This window comes from Pygocentrus nattereri, chromosome 26, assembly GCF_015220715.1.
Source record: "Pygocentrus nattereri isolate fPygNat1 chromosome 26, fPygNat1.pri, whole genome shotgun sequence".
NCBI classification, from domain to species: Eukaryota; Metazoa; Chordata; class Actinopteri; order Characiformes; family Serrasalmidae; genus Pygocentrus; species Pygocentrus nattereri.
Window position 1 is genome coordinate 17,895,327 of NC_051236.1, and position 25,707 is coordinate 17,921,033.

Here is a 25,707-nt window from a genome sequence, read left to right on the forward strand (position 1 = left end):
GTATTCTTAAAACTCTGTGACTTCAGTGCTGTTATACAATGAATTTTGACTAGATCTTTTACTAAGGACAGGATGTTTCATTGTCAGTTATTACATCAACATTTTCCAAGGGCAAAGCGCTCCATGGTTAATATTTCCATTAATAATTGGGCTGAATGTTTAAAGGTTAGCTTCCATAGCATGGGAACCACTGTGTGCAAACTGCTGACCACTCATGGTATTCTTTTTCATTTACTATTTTTGAGTGTAGCAAGGTCTTACAGTACATTGTATTAACTCAGATCATCAATTTGGCTTCCTCCACAGCAGGCCAGATGACTAAATCACAGATTGTAAGTGTACTTCTGAATAATATCTAAACTGAATGCCCAACAATTTGCTAAAATATGCTATATAAGAACCACCTGTCAGTTATATAACCTGTTTATGTATTTTTACTTGGATGCATTATGTACAAGAATGTTATGGATCGCAGACATTATTCTAATTAGCCTAAAATTAATTGTCATGTGGCATTATGTTCTTGGGAGAAGCAGGAACAAATACCTCCCTTGGTAAAAATGTATTATAATGAAACTGTTAGCTGAAACAAAATCTTAAAAAAAAACATTAAGATGACAAATCAAATTAAATTGATATTTGTCATATTTTATTCAGTTATAACCTTCTTGGTCTCCCTAAGGGTATAACCTAACATTCCACTCATGGTTCAGTTTGATTAATAACACAGGACTCACCATTTGTTTTTTTAAATATTCTGAACGAAATTTTAAAATTCATGACTGTATTCAAGTTGTTGCACAACTTACTAATGAAATTAGAGTTGGGAGGCCTGGAGCTGGGAGTGTGACATATGACACTAAACTTGCTGCTGTGAATTGATTTAGTTCAAAGAATCTGATCTGAGTAGATGCTGTAATTACTAAAATACAGCCAATATCTCTCATCTCCACATTTTTGCATTACAATGTATAGTGTGTAATTACGCCCCTATTACTTTCCCGTCCAGAAGTCTCCAAGTCAACTGGCTGCTATACTGTGAGTCTTGGCTGAATTTTTACAAACAGGAATTTAGCAAGCCCATTAAATTCTGTATTTTGCATGGAATGCACAAATGCTTATATGACTAAATACTCAAGTGCAGAGCCTGTAGTCACTTTAACAACATGACGGGGTGAAATCTGACTTCAAATGGCCAGCAGCCTGGAAGGCCATTCCACACATGCACACATGTGACAGAAAAATAAATAAATAAATACAAACACTGAGGTCTGTTCACCTTCTTGCTAAATACTGAAAGTGAACATGAATCTCTAGACAGTCTGCAAATTATCTAGAAACTTACTTTCAAGTATTTTTAGAACATATCTTTCAGTCTCTTTCCTGTTATCCCCCACTGGGCATTTGACACATCATGGTCTATTCTTAGCTATGTTGCTTAGCACAGGACACAGAGGGTTGAGCAAACAGATTTCTCTTGCACTCTCTCCTCCTCCTTATACTGTCAGAGGCATAGCATGTGTGTGTGTCTGTGTGTCTGTGTGTGACATGAGGGTAATGGAAGGCTTGTCTCCTGAGGGCAAAAACCACAGTAGGCCAGTGATCTGGTACGACTCATCAACGCATGTGCTAATCTAACCCACAGCACTGGCGCGTCTCTCTCAGTAATCAATGCTGGAATTGAAACAGCGGTGACTGTGATCCATATTTAGCTGGTAGGCTTGTTATGTATCGGTACGTATTGAGTGCTGGTGGTATTTGTTGCAGTTTTGTTTTTCTAGACCTGGTAAAAGGACTTGTGCTTTTCCAGTTAATGTTTTTTTAATTATGCATGAAAAGAGTCCTTGAAATAGTGTTATTTAATGGTTTACTATCCATGTCTTGACATGTAAACAGCATGCACTAAAATAGAGTCACACTGCTGTCAACAAACTGCACTAGTTGAGCTTGTGTGTCTTTTTGTTTTGCCAGATGAACCTTCCCTACCATTTTGAAAAGATCACCTCCAGAATGTCCTTGGGCTAATGGAAAACGTAGTGAAGTTCTGAGATTTTTTTAAGTAACATAATCCTCATAAACAAGCAAAATGGATCTGAGAGCTAAGCATGGTCTGGTGCTGTTGGACCAGTTGAATCGCATGCGAGAGGCTGAACAGTTGACAGATGTGGTGCTAGTTGCTGAAGGAATCAGTTTTCCATGTCACCGTTCTGTCCTTGCTGCATTCAGTCCTTACTTCCGTGTTATGTTCACCTGTGGCCTGCGTGAGAGTGCCAACCGACAGGTGGTTCTACGGGACATGCCAGCTCAAAGTTTAGCCCTCTTGTTGGAATATATGTACAGCTCCAAGCTTCCATTGACCACTGACAATGTGCAAGGTATCTCTGTTGCTGCCTTTCTACTGCAAATGGATGATGTTTTTGGACGTTGCCAGGTCTACATGACTGACAAAATGGATGCCTCCAACTGCGTGGGCATCTATTACTACGCCCGGGATCTGGGAGCTGAGGACTTGGCTGATCAGGCTCAGCGTTACCTCCGGCAACACTTCACTGAGGTGTGTCTGAGCGATGAAGTGTTGGACCTGGAGGCTCACCAGCTAGGAGCATTGCTGACTTCAGATGACCTGAATGTAACCCGGGAGGAGACCATTCTTGACATGGTGATGCGATGGGTGAAATATCGCTCAGTTGGTCCAGGGCTAGAAGAAGAAAACCGTGTCCAACATCTCCCTGAACTTCTGACAAAGGTACGTCTTCCACTGGTGAGCGTGAGTTACCTGAAGGAGACCCTGAAGCGCAACACAGCCCTGCTAGCTGATGCAGAATGTCTACAGATGATGGAAGATGCAATGGAATCAGCAGGAATGCATCCAGATGCTCCACCTCGCCGACTGAAGCTACGCTATGGTATGGAGACTACTGATCTACTACTCTGCATTGGCAATGACACTGGAGGAATACGGTCACGCTATGGTAGCTATTTGGACCGCAGCTTCTGCTATGCCCCCAACACTGGTCGCACATTTTACATCACCTCCCCTCGCTATGGTGATGCCCTTGGATATGTCTGTGCTGGGGTGGTCACTGAAGGGAATGAAATCATTGTGGCAGGAGAGTTAGGAGCACGAAGGATGGCAAGACAGAAGGAAAGGAATATTGAGATTTTCAAGTAAGGCTCCAGGACAGAAGGCCTTAAATAATTTAATCACCATTTGCCTCCATCAAACCTTGAAAAAATAACACTTGTTGTTATTTTGTTAGTACAAGACTACTTGTTAAGAGGTTTGTCATTTTTAATCAAAAATCTGTTCAAAATAGCATGACATTACAACATTGAAAACAAGTATTAGGTTTGTAGTAAGTATATAGAGAATATGGCATTGTCATTAGGAGGTAAAACTTCAGTAATAACTTAAGCTTTTTCCACACTGGGAACAGCCAACTATTGCCTTGTGTTATTCAATATCTCTGCTTATACTCTTCCTTGTTCGACACATCAAATAATTGCCAAGCTGCTGTGTTTAATCAGGTATGCCAAAACATGAAACTGATATTTGACTGCAAAGGAAATATAATGATTATTTAAATCTTGTTTACTTAATTTTTAGGTATAATCAGGAAGCTCAGGGAAGTTGGAAGCACATGACTTCAGCAGAATATCGTGATTCATATGGACTGGGTTCTCTGGGTGATAACCTGTACCTAATTGGAGGTCAGATGAAGCTGAAGAACCAATACCTCATCACCAACAGTGTTGACCGCTGGTCCTTACAGGGTGGTCCTTGGCGCAGTGCTGCTCCTCTGCCAATGCCCTTGGCCTATCACAGTGTAGTTAGGATGAAAAACTGTCTTTATGTGCTTGGAGGGCGGACCCCACAGGTAAAAGACAAAGGGGAGGGTTACCCCTTCACTTCACATTTTTATGTTTTCCCTGTTTCACAACATATTTGACTCAGCTAGTTAAAATAGCTGTAATTTAGTTTAAAGGCAGGTGCTTTAATGCAGAGAAAGCACTACAATGTGCAGTGCAGAATGACATTGGTAACAATGCACTATTGCACAAGATCGAGGAAAAAAGGATCATATTGAGAGAGGAACACAGTAATTGTGTCAGTGTGTAACACTACTCTGTTCCTCTTTTTTTTTTTTTTTTGCTCACCCCAACTGCACCTGTTTGGACTCGTCTTATGAATGACAGACATACCGCACAGATGAGGAGCCTGACCGTATGAGTAACCGCCTTCTGGAGTATGACCCAGAGACCAACAAGTGGAATGAGCTCTGTCCTATGAAATATTCCAAATATCGATGCAGTGCAGTTGCCCTCAATGGAGAAATCTATGTTATAGGTAAGAAGAAACAGGACATTTAATATTAAAGGAATACAGTGTCTTTGACTCATTCTATTTTTAACTGGAGAACTACCATAAACACAGCTTAATCAGTAAAACAAAACAAATGCTTTTTATTATTATGATATATTGACTTATGAAACTATGATTAAATGGTAGTGTGTAACTGTGCAATAGCTTTGGCAGAATGTTGTTTGCTCATATTTCAATGACATCATAAGAATTGTATGTTATGCAACATTCAGCTGCTTACAAATATCATGCTTTTTTAGTCTCACAAAAGACTAAATGTTACAGATAAGCATGTACTTCATAATGCCATGCTAGGTTGAAACAATATATTTCCACCTTTCACTATGTTCACATAATTGTTTCAGTTCATTTTGTAAGTCATAAATGCAGATATCAGATTAACTCTTTCTCCCGCAAGTGCACTAGGCACTTGCCTACTAAATGCTTACATAAAGCTTTATATTTATATTTATAGGTGGTATTGGGTGTGAGGGTGTGGATCGTGGTCAGTCACGTCGCTGTCTTGATGCAGTAGAGATCTACAACCCAGATGGAGATTTCTGGAGAGATGGCCCTCCTTTACCCTGGCCCCTTCTGTCACTGCGAAGCAACGCATCGAATGCTGGTGTAGTGGATGGAAAACTCTATGTTTGTGGATACTATAAAGGCGCAGGTAAATACACAGTAAACTAATGCTCTTCATAGAGTGATACCTCTTCTGACAGAGGACTGATCTAAATTGATTCTCATCGTTATTCCTGCCATTTAACCTCTAACATCCCAGTACCCTGAAATCAACTGAAATTCAAATATATATTTTGAAATGTCACTGCAGATGTGAATATTTACATACCATATCTACAACCTTCTCTCCAGATCGGCATGACATTATCACCAAGGACATCCTGCAGTTGGATCCATTTGAGAATGAGTGGACTGTGATGGTCAAACAGGCCATAATGCATGACAGTTATGATGTGTGTCTGGTGGCAAACCTTAACCCCCGAGGACTCATGCCCCCACCTGCTGACTTAGTGGATGAATAACAAAAAAGCCATGTGTCAGAAATCGAATATGGCGCACTTATGAGCTACTAAATAGAGATCTTCTCAGCTGTATATATAGGTTGTATTTTGTGTTCACTGCAGGTATCATAGCTGAAGTTTGAACTTATGTATGGAAGCTGTTAGTATATTGTTTATGAGTTAATGAGTTATTCTTAAAATTATGTCAAACTGCTGATATGGCTCAGTTTACTTGTTCAGATAGTGTTAAAAGAGAATGTAATAAATTTCACTGAATCTCACACACTTAACTTGAAAAAGATGTATTAAATATATGAAATAGGTCTGCAGTCATTACAGGACTTTTAAAAATGTCTGCATGATTAAACATTCAGAAAGGTTTGATGTGAAATGCTGTGTTCCAGAGAAACTAAAGTCAGAATTGTTCACAGTGGTGGTCATAGGAACATCTGAAGCATGTAATGTTTTTACAAGCTGCCTGTCAGAAAGCCATTAAATGAAATGATTATGAATATGTTTGCTTGATGCCCAATAGACATTATTTTACAACAGTTTTAAAATAGTACATGCAGGGCGTTCTAAAGAAAAACAGTACTGAAAGAAACCTTTTTTTATATTTATCATTATTTAATCATCATCAATATTACATATGAAGATTCAGAAGACGTGTAGGTTCACTGGTTGTAAATAATAGTAAATAAAATGGCTATGCTTGCACTGTAAACATTGTGAACCTTGATTCCTATTGTCACCACTGTAAATAAATTGGTAAGACACTAAGATTCTCTAATATGGACCTCTTCACAAAAAACCACTTAGAATGATTTTGTTTACTTTTCAAACTTTGATGTAGAAATTTTGAATTGATTTTGGGGATTTTGAATCCCCTTTAATGTATTTTAAAGATGCTGTTTACACATGTTTATGCACCTTCTAAAACTTGTACTCTTGAACCTTTAGCTAATGCAATAGAGGACATGTTTGTACTGTATTTTGAAAATATAATCATACAAAGATGATTTCTATGTCACTTTTTATTTACTTTGGCTTGAAAGTAAACACAATGACACTACTACAGAGAGAAATATTTTTTTGGAAAATCATGTATGGAACCTAACAAGCTCCTGGGTAAAACCAAATGAAGCTATTAAACAAGTCAAGTTTTGTAAATATAAATACATTTTTCTAAACACCCACATACATCTAAAATTATACATAATGAAACAAGACTGGATAATGTGCAATTTGCTGTTCTAAATTTATGGATTTGTGTATTGAAACTGTCATTGGATGCATAAACTATTACTGTGGAACCACATGAACGGGAAATTACCAACATTTCAAAGAAATACAAAATTTTATACAAATCCTTGAAGAACTTTGCCTTTGTTAAATTATATGTAACCTTTCTCTGAACAGCTGGGCCATTAACAGACCATTAGGAGCATTAGTTAGTCCGAGTCACTGATGAAATCAAAGAGCTGCCAGATGCTGGTTTGTCTCATTATAGTATTAGTTTTGTGCTCAGTCATCACTGCTTCATGTTCAGCCTTCTTGTATTCCACCATTATTTGGGAGCTGCTGCTGTCCTGGGACCATGACCAAGGATTCAGGTGCTGTCCACAACCACTCCTATTTGTCAGTCCTGCTGTGCCTTGCTGCTTTGTAGATGGTAGAAGATTCTCTGGAACAGTTTTGACTGTTGATACAGGCACCCTATTTTCATGCCCTTCATCATGTTGGTTATCCTCAAAAGTGTCAACTGAAGCCATCCTGTTATTTGGTCTCCTCTGTGGTAAGATCAAAGCTCTCTTCTTCCTTCTGAAATGCTGGCTTCTCTGTCCTCTCCTGGGCATTTTTTTCTGTTTAGATACATCAGTCCAGGTTGTAAACCTGTTCTCCTCCATATTAACCAAAGGCTTTACTCGTTCCACATGCACAGGGGCTCCAACCATATAACTCCTCTGAAGATCAGCAGTGACCGTGGTAGTAACTGCTGGACTTGAAGCAGTGGTCATCACTGAGCGTGTGCAGCAGGACTTCTCAGCCCCTGTGTTGTTGAACAGTTGCTTCTGCTTGTCAATAGACACAGGACGTAAGACCCGGAGAGATGCATCTGTGTTAAGTTTTTTTGGAGATTTTGCTTTAACAAGACACACACTCTGATCTGCTCTTCCCTCTGAATGAGACCCACTGCACAGCGTATTGCCCTCACAAAAAGGCTTTTCCTCCGAAACGACACAGACCTTTTCTACAAGACCAGGTGATGTCTGAACCATGTTGTCAGTCATTCTGACAGGTCTAGGATGAGCTCCACATGACTGAGCAGCCAGTATTGTGCTAAGTAGGGACTGAAGCTCTCCAAACACACTCTGCTCCTTTCTCTGGTCTTCTCTTATAGATTCCAAATCCTGCTGCAGACTGAGCACGAGTGAGCTCAATTCTTTTACAGCCAATGTGGTCTAAGAAAACAGAGAAATCTCCTTTAGAGTGTGGATATAAAAAGTAAAATATTCCCTTTTGTGATGTTTACATTGCTGTTTCATTATTTTCTGGCAAACAATCTATTGCTTTATTGATCACAAACAGTACATCAGCAAGAACCATTCATTTTTTTTAATCACAGTAACAGAAGTTGCATTTTATGCTGATATTAAAAGCAAGTCATCCATCCAAAATTGTTACTGCTAACTGAGAGACATCTTACACTCAAAGAGCGCTCTTTGGAGCAATGCTAAAGACTGGAAGAAGTGCTTTTTGTTCCCCCCCATAAATAAAATTTGATGGTTCTATGCGGAACCAAAACCAGTTCTTCTATACTATTGTAGCTTCAAATAACCCTTTTTCACATTTAAGAATGTATGTGGATAGTTTCTGTATAGAATTGCCAAAATGTCCAAGTTGTAAAAATGAAATAAAAAAAATATATAATGAGCACAGAGATGGGCAAGAGTTAAGTTTCTCTTACTCATTTGAGTGTTTGCCACGGATACAACACTTTACCATTAATGGAAAGGTGGTCTATAATGACTAAGCAATTATTAACTGTGACTTCTTTTAAAATTGTGAAAGCAAGTGTGCAAGGAATACATAAGCCTTTAATAAGCAACACACTCTCACCATCAGTATATCTCAGCTTTTTTCTCACCATGTCTCACCTTAGCTTCACTGTCCTTCATGTCTTTATGAGTCTGGTTCTGCAGATTCGCCAGCACTTCTGCCTGACCTGCTATGCTCTCCTTTACGTTGGCTAAATCATCCTGAACTACAGTCCATATTATTTTAAAGGAAATAACTATTTGGCACATAAAAAAGCAACATGGACAAAAGGACAACTACTCAAGTGTTTTCTACAATTACCCTTATGTTTGAGCATTAGCACCTTCTGGTCTAAATACACTGTATTAGTATATGATAGTGGAAATATACAATAGAAAATTGGAAATAATAACTGGCACAATGATGTTTACTTGTTTTTCTAAGACTGTTGATTCCTTCAGCTACAGTCTTTTTATTGACATCACAGCTCCCCTCAATGACGTTTAAAACAGTTCTTTTGATCTGGAACAAAGTTTAAAAAATAATCTTAAGATGACTATAACATGCCCAAGAAAATGTATTTCACAAAAAAATAAACCTTGAACAGATAGCCTGTCCCTCTTCCTTTATCACTTACATATTCCAGACTTTCATGCAGCTGTCGGAATCCATGGCTGACAATTTCACTAAATGAAGCACCGGAAAATTGATTTAAAGAAAGTATAAAACATGTATTGGTATTTTATCACTGGTCACAACTATGCCTCTAAGTTCTCAAACTACTTTTCATGATATCTTAAATCACCTCTTTCTTGTAGATACAGGATCACAACATTTCAATGTCAACCTTTTTTTTCCTCAAAATTCACATTAAAGGACCTAACCTCTACAAACAGAGAAAGCAATAGGCTGTAAGGTGAGATATATACATACTTCTCTTTGGCCTTTCTTTTCTCCTCTTCGAACCTGTCTAATATGTCCAAGGTTTTACCACCATTGATGTTTGCTGTTTTGCCATCTCCAAACAACAAAGGCTTGGAATGATAACTGTCGAAACCTTCAGTTCACATTATCTATCAATATTTAAGTAAAGCAGAATATATTATTAAAAGATAAATGGTTTACAAAAAAGGCTTAATATTTCCATATTACATTTTAACATTTAGCAGACCCTCTATTCAAACAGTTTAAAAGTATTTAAACAATGGAAGAAGAACAATAAAACATATGAAGATAATCTAAAAAATCTTTCTTGGGGCATATAAACATTCCAAAGTACACAGGTACAAGAGCAACAGTCCAGCGTCCTTTGTAATTTGGAAAGAAAAACCTCACAGCAACTAAACACATTAGTAAGTGAATGAAATTAGAAATACTGAATATAGTAAATGTGGTTTTAGACCTAAGAGCTAAGCTGACAGCTGTGGACCTTCAAGCATGGCCATACGTAGTAGAAAAGCAGTGAGGCGGCAGACTGAATACACCCATCCATAAGTAATCTGAACAGCATGAAGCACATTATAATAACCTAGAGGTGTTAAATCGTACCTCCTGTGAGGCTGGCTGAGAACCTCTGAACGGTCCACTTAACTCCTGGGAAAAGCCTTGAGAGCTCTCTGCCCAGAACTGAGATCCAAACAGGAGCTGGGAGTCCGTCAGACTGGAGTAGTCACTAGTTGCACCTCCCTTACCAGATTTCGCTGCCCTATGAAATGATTAATAAGTTGAAATGCATGCTAGTGTTCATAACAGGTGCAACAGAATTACCACTGGTGTCTACATATAGTTTAACCAGTAATATAACCGACAGTGTCTGCTCACCAATGGTCAAACAACCTGAGGCTCATAATGACAGACTACGACGTAAAACTCAGTTGGAGACTAACTTACATTGAGGTTGATGGGATACTCAAAACATCCTTTATGTTCCAAACGTTTGGCTTCATTTTCCAGTATCGCTATGCCCTGACACCAAAGATATAACGTTAGTAAATATTATTCATTAACGTTGTAACCTACCTATCCAAGCAAAACTCCCAGTTTTACACACTAAAACCTGCATTATAACATAATACAGCCAGGAAAAGGAGAAGGTTTGCAACGTCTTTCCTGCGATACCGTCTTTGTTAGCTAGAGTTAGCGAACAGGCATGACATCCTATATAGTTTAAACCTCGGACGGTTATTAGCTAGTTTAGCTAACTTAACGCTAGCTAGCCGTTAGCCTGATTTAGCGAACGGTTTAGTCACAGGTTTACAGATTAATTCAGTATTTTACCTCACAAGCGCGGGAGCCTGCGCTCAAAAACTTACCCCAAACAAGTAAGTCTACAACAACGTTTACTTAATGACAGCATTAGACTAATGTTAGTAAACGTCGTCGACGGCTAGCGTTAAAAGTTAAAAGTTACCGTTAACTAAAAAAGATGCCCCATGCAGCTCTCTGCCCCGCGCGAGCTGGACAATCGTTTATCGCGCACCTGACAGCGATAAAGACCAGCTCTGCAATGTGTCAGTGCCGATGCAAAGAACGCCAATGAAAACGATCTCAAATATCTGATGTTTGCCATGACATGACATATATATATGGAAAATATGTTAGAAACGCCAACTTGATATCTATCTATCTATCTATCTATCTATCTATCTATCTATCTATCTATATTAAAACTAATCATAAAATGTAAGAATTGTGTATATTATTTAGCACAAGTACATCCGAGACTGTTGTCCATGCCTATTTTTATTATTGAAAAAATATCTATATGAAGTGTACCAAATATAAGAATACGCAAGCTAAATTTTTATTATTTTTATTTTATTGTGGGATGTCCGTCCTAATCTTTCGATAGCCATAAATGACACAAACGAGTAAGGATATGCCAAGGAAGTTCGATGATCCATAACAGCTAGACAGCCCTGTTCCTCAAAACATTTCTCTGGATTACAGCACAGAGAAGTTGAGGGATCCATGCTCATCAGTTAATTTTCTTTCTCATGACTTCAATCACTGCAGCGTTGGAGCAGTCTAAGACCGAAACTGCCCCTCACTGCCTCTTTAACCGATCAGAGAAAATGGTGATCTGCTTTTCTTTGTCCCTTAATTAAACCAGTAAATGTAAAACTCGATTAGAGTAAAAACATTAAAGTAGTCCGTTTATTTAAATGACAGGAAACCTTTATTTTGGCAAGCAATTTGATAAACAGGAAGTACATCGCTGCAGACACGAATCTTCGAAGCTGTCATTCTAAGAAACTTGAACCGAGAAGGTAAGTTTGCGTTTGTTTTAGTCCTCAGTGATCTGTACACGTTTAAATACGACAGATTAATTTCAGTTGTAATTTAGTTTGTCATCTATTTAAAGTGTCTTTGGGGATATAAAATAAATAGCAAGCTAACAGCAGCCCTTTGGCTAGCGCTAGCTGATGCTGGTCATCAGCTTAGTTTGAATTTTAATGGAGTTGTTCAATCAGTTGCTACTGGTTTGATGGCTTTCTGTTAAATTTTTACTGCAGCATCTTTATTTTAAATCATTAGGGTAACGTTAACCTTCCCACGGGTGTTGTGTTGGATGCTGAATGGAATAACTTCTTCACCTTTTTCATTTCTTCTTTGAGAAAAATGCAGCTCATTTGTCGACACTGACAGAGTCCAATATAACCCACAGGACCGCTTTCACCATGATCAGAGTTTACTTCATCATCGGGGTGGCGCTTTGTGTGTTAGAAGTTCGAGTAGTCCAGGTACCTGTCTTGTTTCTGTCTGTCGCTGATATAAAACCTCTGTAGAGGTTAACTTTCTCTACTTTTACCTGTAACGTTGAAGGAGCCTGACTATACGTTTACAGAATAGCACAACTGTGAAAAAAGCAAATGTAAACCCAAAACAGATTTTATATTCTCTGTTTTGTAGAACTGTATTTAGATATCAAGTAAATACAACATTTTTCAGTGATGGCCTCAGTTTCATGAGATGTGTGTCTCTGTGTTCTAGGCTCTGCTGGAAAACACAAATGATTGCTGTGGACGAATACAGAAGATGAATGAAACCTGTGCAAACAGCACACATTGTTATCCTGGTATATTCCATATGTTCCCCATTCACACTTCTATTCATACAATTCCTCTTATCTACAGTCTGTACACACAGCATGCCAGGGTAGTCATGAAGAGAGAATTGTGATCATTTTGTAAAGCTTAAAAAGTCTGAAATATGCAGTGAAGTACGAAAAAAGGCTTGTCTGCTTTTTATAGTTTTTTCGTTCATGTGTACCGAATTTGAAATGGCATAGTTAGGTGTGATATACAGAAGTACTTTGATGCTTAAAACCACTTCAAAATGAGTTATATATTTATAATATTTCAGATATGTAACCTGAGTATTTACAATCATTCATCTGCTTAGGTTCCATCTATACAGCCAAAACAGGAAAGGAGAGTAATTGTCCAAATCTCTTTGGATCTTACACGTCTTGACTCCCAAATATAAAATAAATAGACATATAAAAGCTTCTTTCTTCTTTCTTATTGTATTAAAACAATAACTGATCCTAGATCATCAATTGTCCTGTAATATTTAGTAAACACAGCCCCATATTTGTTAAGTCGACATGTATAAATGGACAGGTGAACAGTTTTGTCCTAATGATGGTGCATGTTCTCCACTAGGGTGCCTCCATGGTCTGGAGAACAACACATGCGTGCCATGTGACTCTTTGAGTTCAGAGTTAGAGAACTTCACACTTTGCTACTACAGTAAGTGTTGTGTGAGGAAAAACTGGGTAACAAAAAGACTAAAATAGGAACCCCTCTCCTGCCATTTTGGTATATACACACCATCATCATGAATGATGTTGAACCTGTGAAAAGTATCTTGATGAAGCAAATATTACCTAGTTTAATTTTTTTTAAAAATCTAATGCTATGCATCTTTTTAAATTAAATTCAGCAAAGCTGTAGAATTTGCTGATGTATCTAGGGTAGTTTGTTTGATTTGGTAAAGAAAATTCATGTGATAATATTGCCAAAGATAAAGTTTTTTAATGTTTATTGCATTGTTATTGAGTTTGTTGTGTTATCACAAACATTTGACATTTTCCCCATCTTAGTATCATTATTTATATAATGTGACTGTTCTTCTCTAATAAATAATAGTATTGTAATACTATAGTAATGAGATACTTTTGCTCTCTCTCCCTTTTTACTGTTTTCACTTCTCAGCAAAGACCAGCAACAACAACTCAATATCTACGCCAGTTAAGATTGGTAAGATGAGGCATTTAAATTTCAAGTGTAAATAAATATGTCTCATGCCAGTAACCTCAGATTAACTATACACTGACAGTATAATCTTTATGTAACTGTTTTTACCTTGTAAGTTTATGTCCCAGTTTATATTAAGCACATTATGATTTTTTTATTCGTTATTTTTAAAGCAAATATTGTGTAAACATGTGCCTCTTTAGTGGTTGAGGATATGTGATGTGCAGAGCAAGCTGAGGTGGAGTTTCCAAGTCAACCAAACATTAACCAAGAATTGACAGTGCAGGTTCTTAAAAAGATTCTGTAGTCATTAGCACAGTTTAACATTAAAACTTGTTGGTTTACCCATGAAAAATCTCCTAGCTACCCAGTCTTGTTTCATATAGCCTGCTTGGGCAGGTAATTTACATTTTTGTCAGTTGGTCATAGTGGGATTCTCCAGGGAGCAGACTTTTGAAATTGTGCTGGTTGTATGATGTGTCCTGAAATATAATGGTTTAAGTTAAGACTGTGCTCGCATTCCATCCCTGTTCCACTGTGAATGGAAATATCTCCATATGTCCAAAGTGAAAAGTTTACAGGAGAAGGAAAAAATGATCAATTTAACGTATGCTAATTTAATAAGATTTCATTCCAAGTAAATTTGGTCCATTCGTCATGAAATGTTTGTGCTTGCATTTTCATATAGTTTAAAAAAAAAAAAAAAAAGGACTGAGCAAAGAAAAGAAGTTTTCATATGACAGTGATCGTACTCAGTTATGTGTTTTGTGTGCAGGTGGTCCAGGCGTTGCAGCCTCCGTGCTTTTGGGGACCCTGCTGATCAGTCTTTTCCTTATTCTCTCAGTCGCTTCTTTCTTCTACCTCAAACGTTCCAACCGTCTCCCTGGTGTTTTCTACAAGCGTAACAAAGGTAATGAAACCCAGATTCACTGCATGTGATTTTGTGAGGCCTTAAGCCAAGTATCGAAGAAAACATGCATTCACATCATTTTTTATTGATTTAATTTTACATCTGAAACATCTCATTAAAATTGTATTTTAATTAAATCTGCTCAAGGTCATAAAGTATCTATTTTCTCTTGATCAGCTTTCATATTTCAACCTAGTGAAACGGTAAGATATTATTTTCTTTTTAAAATCATGCTTAGGACAGTTGTTCAGCACACACCAAAAACGGTTATATAAAGAGCTTTTGTTTTATTTTATTTAAAGGCGGTCATGATACCTGCTGACACTTCCTCAGGTAAGAAGATATATATTTTTAGCAGTTTATTGAATGCTTTGTTGTTTACTCTCTTGGCTATTGTTGTCAATAATGCTATGTTCTTAAAAGATAAAATATACTAAATGAATTCCAAATTCCAAATGTTTTCCAAATGATAATTTACTCTCAGTTTATTCTGACTGGAGTTGAACTTGTTTAATTACAGAAAGATCTTGAAATTATTAGTTAATCAGTTTTTGTTAGTGGATGGATAGTAAAAATTATTCATGTTGATTTATTTGTTCCACTCTGCAGTGCGCAAACCAAGATATGTCAGAAGAGAGAGGCCCTCAGCATCCTCAGCAACTAGCAGCACTACCATGGCAACAGGGCCTGTAACAAAGGTGTATAATCTGACCATCCAGTAGGGCCTGGTTTCTGAGCAGGAAAGGTGAAGGCCAGCGATTTGTTGCAGAAAGTAATTGATTATATTGTTTATGTCTCTCGAGTTTCTGGCTGTTTCTTTGGTTATTTAAATGGGCTAGTAGTATCATTGCATATTCTCCTGTTTCTTTAAGCACAAAAAAGAATGTTATTTCCGTTTATTTTTATCTTAACAGACCGACTGTTTTTGACGCACTACAGCAGTATTTTTGAGTGTTATTTTGAGGGTCATACATTAAGTCAGGTATTTTCTCAAACGTTTTAATTTATATATTTATTATGTTATTTTCACGTATTACTTTTGACCTTGTGTCCAAAAGAAATCCTTAAACGGACATTATTTGCACGTTAGCTTTTTTCCCAACATCTTAAGAACACAACAGCCTTCATCCTTTAGGACTCTTTTTTTTAAAAAAATTAAACCCAGAGAAAAAACTGCATAAAATATGTTGCGCTAAACAACATTCCCAATTCATTTTGTGGCTTTAATTTTGCAGTTAATGTCAGGCCTTACTGAGGATGCTGAATCTGTCACTGTGTTTTCAGGAAAAATTGTATTGGGGATACACATTGAATCCTTAACTAATTTGTAGAGTGAGCTGTTTAAATATCATTCATGTGAATCTATTATACCTTGGCATGAAGGATCCTAACCGCACTTTTGAAGGTAATGATGTTTAGTTTTGTACTTTTGGGAAAGAGCGCCAACTTGTGACCAGTTACAAGTTACCGGTTATTCTGTTGAAGCACCATAGATTTAAACCAAATATGAAGATTCTAAAAACAGAAAATAAGTTCTTCAGCTTGCACTAACTTGATCTATACTCATAAATCCAATTTGAATGACCTCTCCCAAATTCTTGCACTTTCCATGTTTATTTTATGCCACAGAAACACTGTGGAAGAATGTAAAGATGTTAGACTGTGGCCTGCCATTTTGTTGTATAGATTATTGATTGCACAGCCAACACCACTGAAGTGCCAAAAAGATTTATAATATACACTGTGTGGTCTTCTTAGGCAAGGGCTGGAAAAATCAATTGGTAAAATATTGTGTGCATCTTGTATACATATTCTGAGTGGGTAGTATTACAACTATTCGTATGGTATGTCACAGCATTCCAGTTTATCGCTATATCTGTTTTAAAAAAAAGGTACTCTATTTTCTATATGTGGTCCTGTTGTATTTAAGTTTGGCTTTAACTGATTTTGCTGTATTCTTTGTATTTGATTTTATTACGTGATATAGTGGAATGAACAAATTTTCAGTATGTGAGTTGCACAGTTGTTGAAGTTTATTTAAATAAAAAGCAGAAGCCAAAATATGGATTTGTGAGCAAATGTCGTAGTTGTTGAGAATATAACCACTGATTGTAAAGAACCCTTGATTTAAAGTTTCCAATGCCATTTTATTAGCTGTTGTGCAGCCACTGGAAATCTCATACAAAATGTTTTTTTTTAATATATTAATGTGTAGATTTATGATGCTGTATTCTTTGTATGATGGTATTCAAGTTGTAATAATCAATGAGTGGGAAAAAAAAATCAGATGATTTCAATGTTTACAGGAATAAAGCTTTCATTTACTCAGAACAGATCAACAGGATTTCTGGTATCTCAAGTTATTTCAAATTGTTTCCTTTGATTTTGAGAGGCTGACCATCTGCATCAGGGGTATCAAACTCGACCACTAAAAGAGCCATACGAAAAATCTCTACGAATCCGAGGGCCGTATTTATATTTAAATACGCCAAAACATCAACAGCTAAATATAGCCACGTGCAGTTACATGTAAACACTGAATATATTTAGACTACATTAGCTACAAGTAAGTCTCTTTAAATGTCCTTAGGATGTAGGCCTTTCAGCCTCACTGTGTGCTTGGTCTCTCTTCTTGGGAGCAGTTTCTGAGCTGCTGAGTGTTTATAGTGTTTATGTTTGTTGAACTGCAGCTAAAACGCAGCCAGTGTGTTTGGGGATGTGACATGCAATTGGGTAGCAAACTGGTGTCCCATAGATTGTTGGGAGTAGAGTGTCAGTGGAAATTACGTTGCAGTGCATGCTGGGGGTTGTAGTGCTGCTCATTGTGAAATGGGCTAATATTAATAGAAAATCATTGGATTGTGCCATGGGCCTTGTGCTTGACACACGGGATCTACATGGTACCTTATATTCCCCAAATACCCAAAACCTCCTCCCAATTTATTACCCACCGGAGAAACATGAGAGCCTGTAGCTCTGCTATTCTAAGTCAGTTTTCTGGTGCACTTTCTTGGATTCAGAATTTATAGAACTTCAAAGAATATATTAACAAAATATAACACGTTGATTATTGTCCTGTTCATTTGTGTTAGAATTTCAAAGTTTACTGATCTGATGATGGTTAAAACAGTTATGGTATCCTGAGATTGGTGTGTTTGCTGTAGAAATAGTGGCAGATTTACTGCATAGACCCATGTTTGTTTGTTTTTTTTCGACACTTTGCATTGCACTTGGTGATGAAAGGCTTAGATGCAGCTGCTCAGCCCTGCAAAAACATTCCATGAAGCTCTCAACGCTATTCTTGAGCTAATCTGAAGGCCACATGAATTTTGGAGGTCTGTAGCAATTGTCTCTGCAGAAAGTTGATGACCTCTGTGCACTATGCGCCTCAACATCTACTGACCCTGCTGTCATTTTACGTGGTCTACCACTTCGTGGCTGAGTTGCTGTCGTTCCCAATCACTTCCATTTTGTTATAATACCACTGTCAGTTGAGTGTGGAATATTTAGTAGCAAAGAAATTTCATGACTGGACTTGTTGCACAGGTGGCGTCCTATCACGGAACCATGCTGGATTTCACTGGACTCCTGAGAGCGAGCCATTCTTTCACTAATGTTTGTAGAAGCAGTCTGCATGCCTAGGTGCTTGGTTTTATACACCTGTGGCCATAGAAGTGTTTGAAACACCTGAATTCAATGATTTTAATGTGTGAGTGAATACTTTTGGCAATATAGTGTACATATCTCTGCTTCTAATTAAAACATACAGAAACAAAAACAATTTTGTTTCCAGCACCTAGCTTGGACAGAAAGTTCAGCTGAAAGTTAAACTTACCTCATTGGCATGGTTAACTGTAATAGGCTGAGGGGCTATTTGTAGTAAGTACTACGTCAAATATCAGAACATTTTACAAACATCAAACATTTTATATCAGTACATGTTTTATGAATTTGTGCATGAAATGTTTCCACAAATTGAACTGTTTTGAATATGGATGTATGGACTTATGGAATTTTGTGTACATAGAAAAAGTCTTAGATCTTTGAGTTCAGCTCATGAAAAATGGGAGCAAAAACAAAAGTGTTATATTTTTGTTCAGTGTATTTCAGTTTCAGTTTTGGAGTATTTCTACAGGTCCAGTCATAATGTAATTTTCACAAAATATAAAGGACAGCTGCTGTGCTCAAATGATGCATAAAAACTGAAGCAATACTGCCTCAAAACTAGACACAGGAGGTATTACATAGTACCTGCTATTGTTTAGTTAGAGGAGAGTTTCAGTTGGTGTTGGAGCAAGGTGTATCACATTTCACCCAAACTGTTCATTATAACAGGTCATTAAAGATACAGTCTTATGCAAAGGTTTGTCCACCCTGGGTTAAATTACCTGTTTGATTTTTTTAATAATGTTTGAACACCTTCTACAGTGAACAAACATCTACTAATATTAATGCACATTTACCATATACTCAATGAATTTAACGAGCCTGTGTCATCGAAAATTGAGTTCTCCTCACATTTTTTTAATAAACGTGTTTGATGTAGTGTGTAAACAAAGCTTTAAACCATACTGTCCATTCACTCCACATCCATAAGGTCCAGACATGGAAAGTAAGCTGCAAAAGCAACTTATTTTTAATTCGTCATTCTATTTGAATTAGCCATGCCCATTCATACTGAAGGTATAAGAAGTGTTTTAGCTTGCTTTCTGAAAGAGCCACAATACAGCACAGCCAATCATAACATTCATCATTATGAATTATGAATTATGTAAAAATGAATTCTGGTACAAAAAAACACAATAATGTTTTATGTGGACTGCAGGAGTATGCAAGAAATGCGTAGGTTATGGCCTCTAACATCAAAAAATATAGCACATGCAACAATTTTATTTTTTCCAATATGTTAAACAAAAAAAAAAATAGAAGTTGTCCACTCAATTTGGTGGAAAATGCAATATTTAAATTCGTTCCCTGCAGAGTATTTGTTAATTTTTTTCAACCTAGAAGATCAACAAAACATCATTTGACCAGGGTCCCCAAACGTTTGATAGAAGAACCAACTAAAGCATGAAACTGAACACAGGAAAAAATAAATAAATGAACAGTAGAATACTAGAAAGAATATATTTTGGACTTTTAATGCAGTCAATTTACTGTGCTTTCTTAGTAAACTCAGTAAACTCAAAGTTAATGCTGGAGTTCCTGAGAACTGTCTGTCTGTGTCCTGAAGCTAAAGTGTTTTGCACCCTGGCTCCAGAATCATTTCTTACTAACTCACTAAATTGCCCAAGTTATGAGGACATCATAAACCATAAACATGCGTGCCTTTAGTATACAGAGATAGAGTGAGAAAAGGAGTTGGGGGACTTCGAGTTCACGTTCAGCTCAAAGAAAGACTACTTTCTGAAAAGGCACGTTAATGATCCATAAAATAATACTCACAAGCTTTTTGCTTACCACGGTTCTGTAGTTTTAAAATGAATTAAGCAGCAGATGCATGCTTCACTCTCAGGAGTAAGCTGAGTGTTCTAAAACCATACTGAAATAAAAATATAGCTGTAATAATAACTTCAAGTTGAAGTTACATGACTTCTGTCAAAAATGTTAATAAAGTAGCCAGTTAGATTGATTCATATTAAAAAAATTCCAGTGCATTGGCAAATTAAGTTATGCACAAGCTTTATCTTCTTTTCTCTTCCTAAAGTTAAATGGAAGTGTCTGAATGTCAGGCACTAATAGTCACCTGATTAAACATGATATGTCATAAAACATATATGCCATAAAAGCCACTCACTGACCATTGCTGTAAATGTGGACATATTGATGAGGAAACATTAAAGAATCTATAATTCTTATAGTTGATTGTTTTGATTATATGTAACTTTCATACTTTTAATCAGAATCCATTTGGATTTTCATTATTTTTAAAAATCAGTAGTCTCATGTGACCAAAAGATTGAATTTAATATTAGAAATCTGTTCAAGTAAGCCATAGAAAAGAAAAAACAAGATGCATTTCTATTGGTCCATTCGTCAAGAATTTTTTAACATAAAGGACAGGTGCAATGTTCACACGGTATAGAAAAATAAAAATCAACAAAAATAGACATATATGTTTTGTTTTGGGTTTTTTTAAATGTTTTTTGGATAGAGGCGATATGGACCAAAGAACATACAAAACTGAGATCATAGTATTATCAATAACATTCAGATATTGTTTAATTCAAATGTCGTATTTATAAAATTTATTACATTTAAATTTATCTGCATAAATCAAAATTCAAATTCAACATACTTACATATTGCAGGTGACAAATATGCAAAGTTGTGATTTTGGATTTGAAAGGCATTGTTATGATAGCAGCAATATTTACTTGGCTATTACTCTGTAAATAATTTCATTGCCAGCTTTCTACGATTTGTGGGAAAACATAAAAGCAAACATAGACATTCCTCAAGTCCTTCCTTATATTTGAATACTTATCTCTCAGAGAAAAATGCCAGGCTGTTGGCAGAAAGGCAGATGTTGTTCTTGTAAGTCTTCGGCAAGGGCGTGCATTCTGCAATTGTTTCCTCAATTGATATGTTTTTATACTGCTATTATGATGGGTTATCAGCATATAGAGCACTAGGAAAAGCAGTAGAGTGCTGGTAATGACATAGAAGCAAGAGAAACAGTTACTAGAAGGGTGCTGTGTGCATGTGTGTTATTTATCACAGGATCCACAGAGCAAAATAAGCTGTAAAACTGTCACCTGTGCATGATAAAAATATACTGTACATCGTCAAATTCCAGTAAACTCTTACTGTTCACATTCTGCCTGTAGGGAACCCTCAGGGAGTTCTAGAGACAATCTAATAATGTCTGTGAAATAAACAATACATGTTTGTAGTATGCAGTTAGATACAGTCAAACAAGCTCTCCCAGTGAGTTATTGGTTGATTCCACTATCAATTCTCAATTATTGGCCATACCATTTTGATTTCCAATGGATGGGATCAATCTTATGAGAAAAAGATGTCACTCTATGCCTTCTGGTCTTAGATACTGAAAGAATCACTGTAGAACTGCTACATGTAAGGTAAAAGCTAAGTAAAATTCTGTTAGAAGTTTCAAATAAAACACTAGTTGCATTTTACAAGCTTTAAATGTTGGTGTGTAATCTAGAATGGCCAAAAATGTTAGCTTAGTGCTAAAATACTACCAAAATCCCAGGGGGCACCAGCAGAAGGGCAAGCACTAAAATTCACAGTTACAGTTTACCACTGTGTTTAACAATAAGAAACTAATTCAGTGCACTCTTGAAAATGTTGTGTTAATTAACAGTGCATTTTTTTGTGTCAGATTGGGTTAAATGAGTGTTAGAAAATAAAACATGTAGAACTCCACTGGACCTCTAAACATAAAAGAGTTCTTTGGAGTGATACCAGAGGAGAACCACAGTTTATTCCTTGAATAATTATTTTGGTAAATGATGTAAAAGATGTGAGTGTATGAAGACTTGTGAATAAACAAGAACCTTCACATAATGTAGTTTCTGTACTAATTGAAGGGTTTCCTGAACATCTAGACCTCTAAGCATTTATGAACTTTTAGTGTTAAGTACAGTGTTATAAAAACATTTGTTTTATATCTGATTTGCGAGTGTACATGAGTCATGTTTCATATTCTTAATCTTTTACTTCATCTCATTTGGTTTGGTCAAAAGCTTAAAAACCATGGGAAATCTTATTCATAAAAAATACAGGTAAGTGCTTCGTCACTCTTATTCTGCAGGATATGAATACTGTGTGTGTGCGTGTGTGTGTGTGTGTGTGTGTGTGTGTGTGTGTGTGTGCGCGCACGCACTTGTGTTTGTACTATGTTATCAGTTTCTGAAAAGCTTTCCTTCTTCCCTTTCTCTTTGTTCCCGCCTATTTGGCTGGACAAGGTCGCTGCTTCATAGAGTGAAGAGGGAGGGAAATAACTTTGTATTAACAGAGAATAACAGCATCATAGTTCAGTTCATTGCACTTGTGCACACAGGAGCTGAGGTACAGGAACAAAGTAGTGAGCTGAGGGGCAGAGATCAGCAGACAGAGATTCTCCTGGAGACAGAGAATCTCCTCTCTTCTGGAGATTGAGATAGAGTCAGACGTTTTCAGGAAATATACCTGCTTTGTCTGGTGTGGACTTGAATAGAAGAGACTTTCTGGACTGATTCCACAGGGATTTTCTGGTCTGGATTGATTCCACAGGGTTTTACACAGAGAAGGAAACAGCCTCTCCTAATCTTGGTAAGATACTATACTGGGAATGAACAATAAATAACAGTACTGAAAAAAAGGTTTCACAAGTAAATTCTATTTGTTTAATTTAAAATGAAACATAAACACAAACATTTGCTGCCAGGAAAAAGAAAAATACATGAACGTTTCATATTTAGTCAGTTAAATCCACCTTTTTACTTACTGTCTATGGAATTCTTTGATAAATTAAGCTACATTAAGTTTCTCGTTGCATACATTTGAAAAGCTTGACTTATATACTGTGATACAGTATACTATAAAGTTTAGTAAGATTATGTAATTATGTAATTTATTGCTAGATATGAAAATTTTTCATTTGTTACCTATAAGCAACTGTTTAACTGAACTTCCACATTTTAGGTTCCTCGAAGAGACAGAAGGATGCAGAAACCAGAAGTAATAACAAGGACACCTTCCAGTGCATCATCACATCGACATAAGACAGCACCTACTAGTGATGCAGAAGACCAAGCCTGGGACACTGGTCCAGAATGTTCCATTTGCTTCAACTCATATGATAATACCTTCAAAATGCCTAAAATCCTGGACTGTAACCATACTTTCTGTCTCGAATGTCTGTCCCGCTTCATCACTGTTTCACCAGAGAAAGAGGGCACTCAGATCACCTGCCCACTTTGCAGACAGCCAACTTCTGTTCCTGAGAATGGTCCACCGGCTTTGACCACCAGCCAGGAGGTGCTGGGCCAACTCTCCAGCGACCAACAGGAAGAGAGAAATGTGTGGCTTGAAGGAAAGAAACTCTGCTATTCAAATCCAACAACACCCAGCTGCATCTGCATTTATATTGGAGGCACTAAACAAGACAGCGAGACAGGAAGACAGGAAGAAAGACAGAGTTATGGGAACAGGCTTCTTCGTTTTCTGGGCTTTTATGGCGATTGGAAGCGGCTGCTGACCCTCATCATAGTGCTCTTCATCCTGCTCGCTTTAATCCTCTGGCCTATTCAGTGTAGCTTCAGCCAGGGTTTTATGCCAGGCTGCTTTAGAGAGCGACCAGGCTCTGTGAATGTCTTCCCTACATCTTCGACCACCACTCGTAGGTGAAGTTGTGAAGTTTGTGTCTTTAATTCTTCTGGTGACCTTACAGTAATCTTGGTTTTGGCCATGTGATCTAATTGTACACCCATTAATGGATTTACACCGAGAGCACCCTGGCCAGGAGTAAAGAATTTTAGTCCAGTTCTTCCATATTAATGCCTCTGATCCTGACCAGACTGGTGTGCCTACCTTGAAGATTTTTGTGTGAATACATTGACTGAAGAAGGTTTTAGTAGAAGTCAAGAGACACTGTATTGCTGCTAAAATCAACTGAGCCAACAAATAACAAATTGTCACTGTCAAAAATTACATTAATTAAATCACAATAATTAAATTACAATGGAAAACAGGGGCTTTTTCCTAGCAATATTATTCTAGCTCTTCTTTCAGGAACAGATAAAACATTCTCTGTTTTATACACAGCAAATCATCAAATTTTTTTGGAAATCACTTTTATATTGTTTAGATTGGGTATATTTCTATACAGATGTTTGGACTACACTATATATACAGTGTAAATGTTATAATGTACAGTAAAACATTTTTTTCAGTGAAAAATTGCACATAAATCCTAGCCAGCAACTAAAACTTTGTGGTTATTCTGATGTCTGAAGCGATATCAAACTTACTACTTCTAGCGCCTGAAGAAGTGAATGTTATGAATGTATTCTTAATAAATAACTGAAAATGCACAAAAAGTGTTTTATTCACTTGCTAAAATGTAATAAACTCCTTTTTGTAATTGTTGTTTATCAACTTTTCCATTTAGGAGCTTGGATACACTATGGGCTGATTTCCTAGAACCAGATTAAGCCCAAACTTGGACTAAGTGCAATTTTTAATAGCATAACACCAGTTTAGTCTTAATACATTTCCATAAAACCAGCCTTTTGTGTCCAAAAGTTTGTAGCCCCCTTTGCTGCAGCCTCTACTGTTCTGGGAAGGCTTCGCACTAGATGTTGGATATCTGTGAAGGTTTAACCGCATTCAGCCACATAAATATTTGTGAGGCCAGGTGCTGATGATAATTGGATGATTAGCTCTGGACAAACACCACTCCAACTCATCCAGTAGGTGCTCTGTCAGACATGGATGCACCTTAAAGTGGCTAAGTTGAACAATTAGCAGGGGTGTCTGGACATATTGTGCATCTAGGTAGTATGACAATGATTAATCATGTTTTGTACTGAAAATATATAAAAAGATTGCTCAAGAGCTCAGATTTGAATTAAAATCATATTTGTCTCAACAAGTTGAGAAATTTAACAGCAATGCAAACCTCATGAACTCAGCCCAAAAAATGTGCTGGTTTACTAGACCCAAAGAAATGCCAGGAGCTTAATATAAATGCCAATTAAATATTTTCCGCAAACAGCCCAGCCGTACTGGATAGTTAGTTTTCCCTGCACTATAGACTGTAATCACTGTTATAGCTAAAAGGAAATGAACTTTGGAGCCCCTATAGTGCATTTGCAGTAGCCTTCCCGGAACAAAGGTGCAAGGTGGTTTTGGGCTTGTGTCTGGAATTTATAACACCAGCATGACTTGTAGACAATTTCCCACATGGAAATGCACATATTGCCAGTAGAATAAAATGCTTATTATCAATTATCAACCTTCGAAAGATCTGAAAAATCTGAAAGTACTTAACAGAAACTATTCATTGCTTTGATCTTAAGTAAATGGGAAACGTCTGTACAACACAGTGAAAATCATATATTTAAGAGCCTTGAATATTGGTGAATAATAGGTGATCGA

General features: G+C 36.9%; 4 protein-coding genes across 7 annotated transcripts; 3 read left to right on the forward strand and 1 right to left on the reverse strand.

Annotated features, from left to right (window-relative positions):
• The first annotated feature begins 289 nt into the window (after positions 1-289).
• On the forward strand, positions 290-5,669 carry kbtbd12 (kelch repeat and BTB (POZ) domain containing 12). 4 transcript variants are annotated; one of them, XM_017719407.2, is made up of 6 exons: positions 290-332; positions 1,972-3,168; positions 3,608-3,878; positions 4,198-4,348; positions 4,839-5,036; positions 5,240-5,669. In XM_017719407.2, exons 2-6 carry the CDS (start codon positions 2,087-2,089, stop codon positions 5,407-5,409), a joined length of 1,872 nt encoding a protein of 623 aa, XP_017574896.1. In that variant the 5' UTR covers positions 290-332; positions 1,972-2,086; the 3' UTR covers positions 5,410-5,669. The 4 variants fall into 4 exon arrangements, with proteins under 4 accessions (XP_017574896.1, XP_017574882.1, XP_017574905.1 ...); XM_017719393.2 differs by lacking the exon at positions 290-332 and adding an exon at positions 1,510-1,734; XM_017719416.2 differs by lacking the exon at positions 290-332 and adding an exon at positions 1,510-1,734 and having other exon boundaries at positions 4,896-5,036.
• Positions 5,670-6,407: 738 nt separating this feature from the next.
• iho1 (interactor of HORMAD1 1) lies at positions 6,408-10,929 on the reverse strand. Its single transcript, XM_017719426.2, has 4 exons — positions 10,838-10,929; positions 10,318-10,392; positions 9,976-10,132; positions 6,408-7,850 (listed from the first exon to the last, which is right to left on the reverse strand). The coding sequence occupies exons 2-4, from the start codon at positions 10,371-10,373 to the stop codon at positions 6,840-6,842; spliced, it is 1,224 nt and encodes a 407-aa protein (XP_017574915.2). The 5' UTR covers positions 10,374-10,392; positions 10,838-10,929; the 3' UTR covers positions 6,408-6,839.
• Positions 10,930-11,595: 666 nt separating this feature from the next.
• c26h1orf159 (chromosome 26 C1orf159 homolog) lies at positions 11,596-16,937 on the forward strand. Its single transcript, XM_017719450.2, has 9 exons — positions 11,596-11,696; positions 12,095-12,170; positions 12,421-12,505; positions 13,095-13,181; positions 13,647-13,691; positions 14,464-14,598; positions 14,776-14,801; positions 14,901-14,931; positions 15,208-16,937. Exons 2-9 carry the CDS (start codon positions 12,108-12,110, stop codon positions 15,318-15,320), a joined length of 585 nt encoding a protein of 194 aa, XP_017574939.1. The 5' UTR covers positions 11,596-11,696; positions 12,095-12,107; the 3' UTR covers positions 15,321-16,937.
• Positions 16,938-22,622: 5,685 nt separating this feature from the next.
• Positions 22,623-24,582, forward strand: LOC108439836 (RING finger protein 223). Its single transcript, XM_017718457.2, has 2 exons — positions 22,623-22,878; positions 23,251-24,582. The coding sequence occupies exon 2, from the start codon at positions 23,272-23,274 to the stop codon at positions 23,953-23,955; it is 684 nt and encodes a 227-aa protein (XP_017573946.1). The 5' UTR covers positions 22,623-22,878; positions 23,251-23,271; the 3' UTR covers positions 23,956-24,582.
• Positions 24,583-25,707: the final 1,125 nt, after the last annotated feature.

Coding starts and splice junctions, on each gene's coding strand:
- kbtbd12 (XM_017719407.2), top strand. CDS start 2,087: ATGGATCTGAGAGCTAAGCATGGTCTGGTGCTGTTGGACCAGTTGAAT. Junction 3,169..3,607: donor AGGAATATTGAGATTTTCAA/GTAAGGCTCCAG, acceptor CTTAATTTTTAG/GTATAATCAGGAAGCTCAGG. Junction 4,349..4,838: donor TGGAGAAATCTATGTTATAG/GTAAGAAGAAAC, acceptor TTATATTTATAG/GTGGTATTGGGTGTGAGGGT.
- iho1 (XM_017719426.2), bottom strand. CDS start 10,373: ATGAAGCCAAACGTTTGGAACATAAAGGATGTTTTGAGTATCCCATCA. Junction 10,133..10,317: donor AGTATCCCATCAACCTCAAT/GTAAGTTAGTCT, acceptor ATCATTTCATAG/GGCAGCGAAATCTGGTAAGG. Junction 7,851..9,975: donor CTCAGCCAGCCTCACAGGAG/GTACGATTTAAC, acceptor CTGTTTTCTTAG/ACCACATTGGCTGTAAAAGA.
- c26h1orf159 (XM_017719450.2), top strand. CDS start 12,108: ATGATCAGAGTTTACTTCATCATCGGGGTGGCGCTTTGTGTGTTAGAA. Junction 13,692..14,463: donor ATCTACGCCAGTTAAGATTG/GTAAGATGAGGC, acceptor TTTTGTGTGCAG/GTGGTCCAGGCGTTGCAGCC. Junction 14,932..15,207: donor ACCTGCTGACACTTCCTCAG/GTAAGAAGATAT, acceptor TCCACTCTGCAG/TGCGCAAACCAAGATATGTC.
- LOC108439836 (XM_017718457.2), top strand. CDS start 23,272: ATGCAGAAACCAGAAGTAATAACAAGGACACCTTCCAGTGCATCATCA.